This window comes from Trachemys scripta, chromosome 10 (genome assembly GCF_013100865.1).
Source record: "Trachemys scripta elegans isolate TJP31775 chromosome 10, CAS_Tse_1.0, whole genome shotgun sequence".
Taxonomy (NCBI): domain Eukaryota; kingdom Metazoa; phylum Chordata; order Testudines; family Emydidae; genus Trachemys; species Trachemys scripta.
Genome location: NC_048307.1, coordinates 65576574 through 65582726, shown reverse-complemented (window position 1 = coordinate 65582726; position 6153 = coordinate 65576574). Strand labels below are relative to the sequence as shown.

The 6153-nt window shown below is 46.7% G+C and overlaps 1 protein-coding gene across 2 annotated transcripts in view; it reads left to right on the top strand.

The window, feature by feature from the left end:
* FBN1 (fibrillin 1) overlaps positions 1 to 6153 on the top strand; it is a 213841-nt gene that overhangs the window by 133497 nt on the left and 74191 nt on the right. For both annotated transcript variants that reach the window (XM_034783356.1, XM_034783357.1), the window contains exons 28-30: positions 890 to 1015; positions 1166 to 1291; positions 2341 to 2463. In XM_034783356.1, the coding sequence (XP_034639247.1) occupies positions 890 to 1015; positions 1166 to 1291; positions 2341 to 2463 (375 nt within the window). The remainder of the gene's footprint in view (positions 1 to 889; positions 1016 to 1165; positions 1292 to 2340; positions 2464 to 6153) is intronic.

The window sequence follows — 6153 nt, the reverse complement described above, 5'->3', positions numbered from 1 at the left end:
CTAGGAGGGGGCAGTCAGGGGACAAGGAACGGGGGGAGGGTTGGGGGTTCTGGGGGGGCGGGAAGTGGGAGGGGCAGGGGCGGGGCTAGGGCGGGGCTCCTCCCGTCCTCTTTTTTGCTTGTTGAAATATGGTAACCCTATCCAATATACATTTTAAATGATGACTGATGCAGGGCCTCAAAACATGTAGTGACAGTACACAGTGATGTGAAGTGACATTTTTGAAAGTACGTTTCTTTTTTAGGAATGTGCACACTAGTAAAACCTTCCCCCCCCCCCCCCCCGCTCCTAGGAGACAGGTCATTTTCTGATCAATAATTGTAGTAAATGGGGTTCCAGCAGGAATTAATGGGTTGGCAGCCTGGGGCTCTTACCCAGAATGAATCTTGCCTTGCCCTGCTTCCTCACTGGTTGAAACTCTTCCAACTCTGCAGCAGGAACTCCTTCTGAAGCCCCTTCCTGCTGTCTCAGTCTGAAGCTGACTACTGGGTTCTCAGCCAGCAAAAGGAAGCTGGTGGACCTGGAGCACATGTCTGGGTGGGGAGGGAGCTCAGAGCAGAGAGGCAAACAGAGAAGAGAGGAAATTGTCCACAGGGCAGGGAGGAACCGTTTTATTGATTCTCTGAGGGTGTGGGGAGTAAGTACCAGGGCAGAGGGTGTGTGTCTGGATGTGTGAAGGAGAAGGATCAGCTGCTGGAAGGGGTCAGAATACTATTTCCAGGAGAGGGAGCGATACATAGGCAGGAGCTGCATATATGCACTCTCAAAATTCCAAGGATCAAACAAACACTTGTTTCCAGATGTTGCTGTTTAGCACCAGCACTTTATTCTCTGTTGCATGCAGGGCCTTTTAGCTCCAGCAGTGATGTGTGTTCCTTTCTTTTTACAGACATTGATGAGTGCCAGCGAAATCCTCTCTTGTGCCGAGGTGGTGTTTGCATAAACACAGAAGGAAGCTTTCAGTGTGACTGTCCTCCAGGTCATCAACTGGCTCCAAATATCTCCGCGTGTATAGGTATGATGGTGCAGGCAAAATGTGCACCGTATATAGGTCATTTCTATATTTGCATTTCATGGCTCTAACTATGCATGCATTTATGGCATGTACTCAAACATTGCTGCAGTGCAGAGACTTAAAATGTGTTCCCTTTTTCTTTTGAAATAGACATCAACGAATGTGACCTAAGCCACACCCTGTGCAGAAATGGACATTGTGTCAACCTGATTGGAAGGTATCAGTGTGCCTGCAACCCTGGATATCAGTCCACTCCCGACAAATTATTTTGTATTGGTAAGAACTTGATCCTCAGAGCAGCTGTAATTATTAATGAACATAGAATACCAATTAATGCTTGTCACTTCACTAAGAAGAGTTGATGTAAAGAATTGTTTCTATCTAATAAAATATAACTACATCCGATTGACTGATCTCAGGCACAGTGTCAAAGCAGTGTGAAGTAACCTGAACATGCACATCCCTTTCTTTGAGATTGAGGAAGTTACATTACTGTTTCAAATCTGATCCTTGTGCCCGCATTTTCTTTGCTATTTGCCCAGCCAACACTCACAGTATTTACACAGCATATTTATTTATTGGATTGTTTTGTTCGGTAAATTAACCAGCAGATATAAAAAACATTTTTTTTAAAGTGGTGTAAAATGTTGTAACTAAGGACACTTAAATGCATTGTGATATCCCTCAGATCTGTATTTTATTTCAGATTGGCGTTTCTTAGGTTGCCATGCATTGGTAGAGTAGAATAGTGTGTGTGGCTCAGTGGCATTTATCCTTAAGCTAATCTGTAAATATCTCTATTGTATAAATTTCCACTGTCAGTTTCCTTAAAAGCCATAAGTTCAGAAAGGGCTTCTAAACTCATACCAGACACTGTGTACAAAAAATATGAATGCACTTTTCGTATTTTGAAAAATTCTGATGTACATGCCAAATCAGTGGCTCTGATCCTGCCTGAATAAGTTGTGTGCAATCAGGGACTTTGGCCCAATCCTGTAAGCCCTTACACAAGCATTTCTGTTGACTTCAGGGGATTCAGGAACTACAGTAATGGGGCACCCAGAAAGAGACAGAAGTATGGGATCATTTGCATATGCATTCAGTTAATTGGACATCTCATTCCCTGATGTGCCTATGTATATGTCCACATATGCATCCAAATACCTGCACCTGCAAATGTGCATGTAAAAAGTGAGAAATTGTGTGCGCAAATGTAGATGCTGGATTGAACCCCCTTTTTAAATTGGCCCAGAATATATCCCTGAAATATGCTTAACAAAAACGTTATGTGTGTGTGTGTTTAACTTTCATTTCTTTCCTTCTAGATATTGATGAATGCAACATAATGAATGGAGGTTGTGACACCTTCTGTACAAACTCAGAGGGCAGCTATGAATGTAGCTGTAAATCAGGCTTTGCACTAATGCCAGACCACAGATCTTGCACTGGTAAAGTAGCTTTGTGACCATTTGTACTGAAAGCTCTTTATTTTGTATTGAAAAATGAGATGTAGTTTTAAGAGTACAGATTGAAATAATTTATACTGAGTTATCTTCATTAATTCTTACAGTTCTCCATGCAAACCGCCTAAAACTCTGAATTGAACATGTTATGATTAATCTATTTTATTTGGACAAATATTACATAAAGTAAAAAATAAATAATGTAGCTAAATGTTATGCATGGCAGAATTTGGTTCTCTCCTTGGGGGAAAGAGTACAATACCGAAGTCACAACCTCACAACTTCCAGCTCACCAGCTCTCAGGGAAATACCCTTTTTTTCAACAAAAAAAGATACATATTTCTAGCTGTCCATTCTACAGCCAGCTGTAGCTGTATTATTTCAGAGCCTGTTGCTATTACAGGAAAGATCAGTGTCCATTGTGAGTCTGGGAGAAAAAACTATTTTATCTTCTGCAGGGCCACACACAGGTTTTTGGGGGTCTGGGGCAAAATCTGAAACTGAGGGCTCCCCAACCCAGGGTGGAAAAACAGTGAGATGAGACCCCCCAGGGAGAGGTGTTGGAGAGCAACCCTGCCCCGCATTCACCCCATAGTGACAGCTCCTGTCCCATGGACCTGAGCCTGGCTTCTTGCTCTGGGTGTTACAACCTAGCACATGCGGTTGTAGCCCTGCTTGGGTCTGGCCCAGTCACTCCTCTCTCATGAAGGAGGGATGGCCAGGCCAAACCTGTGTGGTGTTGTGACCCTGTGCACCAAGTCACAATGCCACTCAGTTTGGGGACCCTTTCAAATGCTGGCACTGGGGCAGACCGTCACTTCCCCTCCATCTGGGTGGCCCTGATTTTGTGTAGTAGGTGAATTTTCTCCTCCAGTGCAAAGTATTACCTTATGAATTGGACTTTTAGAGTCTGATCCAAAGCCCTTCAAGTCAATGAAAAGTCTCCCACTGGTTTCAACAGGCTTGGGATCAAACTCGTGGGTCCACAGTCATAAGCAATAAGGTTTTCAACACGAGGTGAACAATTATGAGTCTGTTATAGTCACCCGAGATATGTATGTACAGTAATGGTTAGTTTGGTGAGAGACTAGAGTCTCTTATTCCTGTTCTGTGACTCAATAGTGAGTATGTCCCCTCTTAGCCAAATATAACTATTCCATGTTACTTCAAAACTGAATCTCTTTCAGACGCTCTAAAACCTCATTGGTATCAATCTTGCTAGGCAACTTTCTTGCATTTTCAATAGTGATCTTTAGAAAATTTTGTGAGCAACTTAACTGCTCAGTGTCATCATTGGGAGCCAAGTCCTGGTCCTGTACACAAGCTGAGAATGTGAATTGTGCCCAGAGGGTTCCACATGGGTTAGGGAGAAGAGTATTCTACCAGCCCCTCCCCCAGCTTTGTGCTACCCAAACACTGCACCACCCACTTCTGGTCCACAAGAGCAGGGTAGCGTGTTGCCAGCTAGAACTGAGTAGTTGCAGACCATGAGCCATCCTCCCTTCCTGACTCTGTTCTACCCAAAATTTCCTTCACAGTAAAAAGCAACATCAAAAATCTAATGTAGTTAATCCCTTGGAATACGGTTACCTTTACAGTCTGACAAATGGAGGCCTTTCTGTGTTGAATGAAAAGAGAGGTCTCGCATTTAGAATTTGCAAATATTTATAGACCTCAAACCAGATTGTCATTTACATTAAGACCACTGAATACCATCCTTAAAGCAGCGTAAAGAAGTTTTAAAGTGGATTGAAAGGCAGAACTCAACTAGAAAAATGAAAACACGATGGACCCTGAGATCTAGTACCCTAAAATATTTAGATTAGAAGTAGTTTTCCCGTGCGAGCAGAAATGGGTCACATTTCTAGCGAAGGTAACTTTGCATCCAAAACTTGCCAAAAATCATTTTTGAGCACATTTTCAATGCAAAAGTAGAACCACGTAATCAAAAGTGTGCAGAAAGTGAAATCAGAATCCTAGTGCCAGCAGGACTTTTTGTATGTGAAAGAGCAAGAGACAGGGGTGGGGAAGGTGGGTCTAAGCCACCTTTTGGCTTCCCTAATCTTGGCTCAGCTGGGAACAAAACTGGCCTCCAGCATAACTTAGAGCAGCCTTGAAGGACTATGAAGCTGCACCTGCTGGGAATCACCAGAGAGCATTTGCCTCTGGTTCTGCCCCTCTCCCTCCCCGGCCCACCCAGGAACGTCCCCTACAGGGCAGTAGAAAGATGAGACACTGTGCCCTAGTAAGAAGGCCCTAAGACTTGTTAAACTGAACCCATTGTCCATGCAAACAGAAGCAAAAAGAAAACCCCAGACTTGGATTTGAAAACCCATAGAGCTATAAATCTAACAACTCATAACATTCCAATGTCAAAAGGAAATGATTGATTGACCTTTTATTGGAGGGACAGGGATGGGCTCTTAGCATCTGCAGTCAAAAGTTGACTGTACTATAGACGTGTCCACAGGCGGGTCTAGTCAAATCTGACAAAGGGCCTAAAAAATTCTGAATTTGATTGCGAGTCTTTGCATATTTATACCCTGCCAGTGCTATTAAGGTTGCCAACTTTCTAATTGCACAAAACCGAACACTCATGCCTCCCCCCACCCCCTTCCCCAAGGCCCACCCTCACTCACTCGCTCATTTTCACTGGGCTGAGACAGGGGTTGGAGTGTGGGGGGAGGGAGGGGCAGGGCTCTGGGTGAGAGTGGGGGTTCAGGGTGCAGGAGGGGGCTTGGGCTGGGGCAGGGGGTTGAGGTGTGGAGGGGAGGGGAGGGCTCGGGCTGGGGGTGTGGGCTCCAGGGTGGGGCCAGAAATGAGGGGTTCAGGGTGTGGGAGAGGGCTCCAGGCTGGGGCAGGAAGTTGAGGTGTGGGGGGTAAGGGCTCTGGCTGGGGGTGCAGGTTCTGGGGTGGGGCCAGGGATGAGTGGCTTGTGGTGCGGGACGGGGCTCAGAGCTGGGGCAGGGGGGTGGAGGGTGGGGGGGGTGAGGACTCTGGCTGGGGGTGTGGGCTCTGGGGTGGGTCCAGAGATGAGGGGTATTGGGTGCAGGAGGGGGTTCTGGGCTGAGGGATGAGGCTGGGGGGCTCAGGGTTGGAGCAGGGTGTTAAGGCAGGGTTGAGGTGCAGACTCTAAGAGGGGCCTCAGGGCTGGGGCAGGGGGTTGGGGTATGGGAGGCGGTGCACTCTGCAGACAGTGCTCACCTCAGGTGGCTCCTAGAAGCAGCTAGCATGTCCCTGCAGCCTCTAGGCACAGGGGTGGCTAGAGGACTCCATGTGCTGCCCTCTCCTGCAGGCGCCGCCCCCGCAGCTCCTATTGGCCATGGTTCCAAGCCAATGGGAGCTGCAGAGCCAGTGCTTGGGGCGGGGGCAGCACACAGAGCTTCCCTGGCCACTCCTGTGCCTAGGAGCAGGAGAGACACACCACCACTTCCGGGAGCCAAGTGGAGCCAGGGCAGGCAGGGAGCTGTGGTGCTGACCAGAGCCACCAGGGTCCCTTTTTGATTGGGCGTTCTGGTTAAAAACTGGATGCCTGGCAACCCTAAGTGCTGTGCAAGCTAGGACTTTGTTCAGAAGCCAGCTATTCACAACTACCCACCATCATACTATCTTGTTACAAAGTCTTGGCTGCAAAAGCCAACATTACCACCTTTGAAACTTAAAATTTCAAAGGGT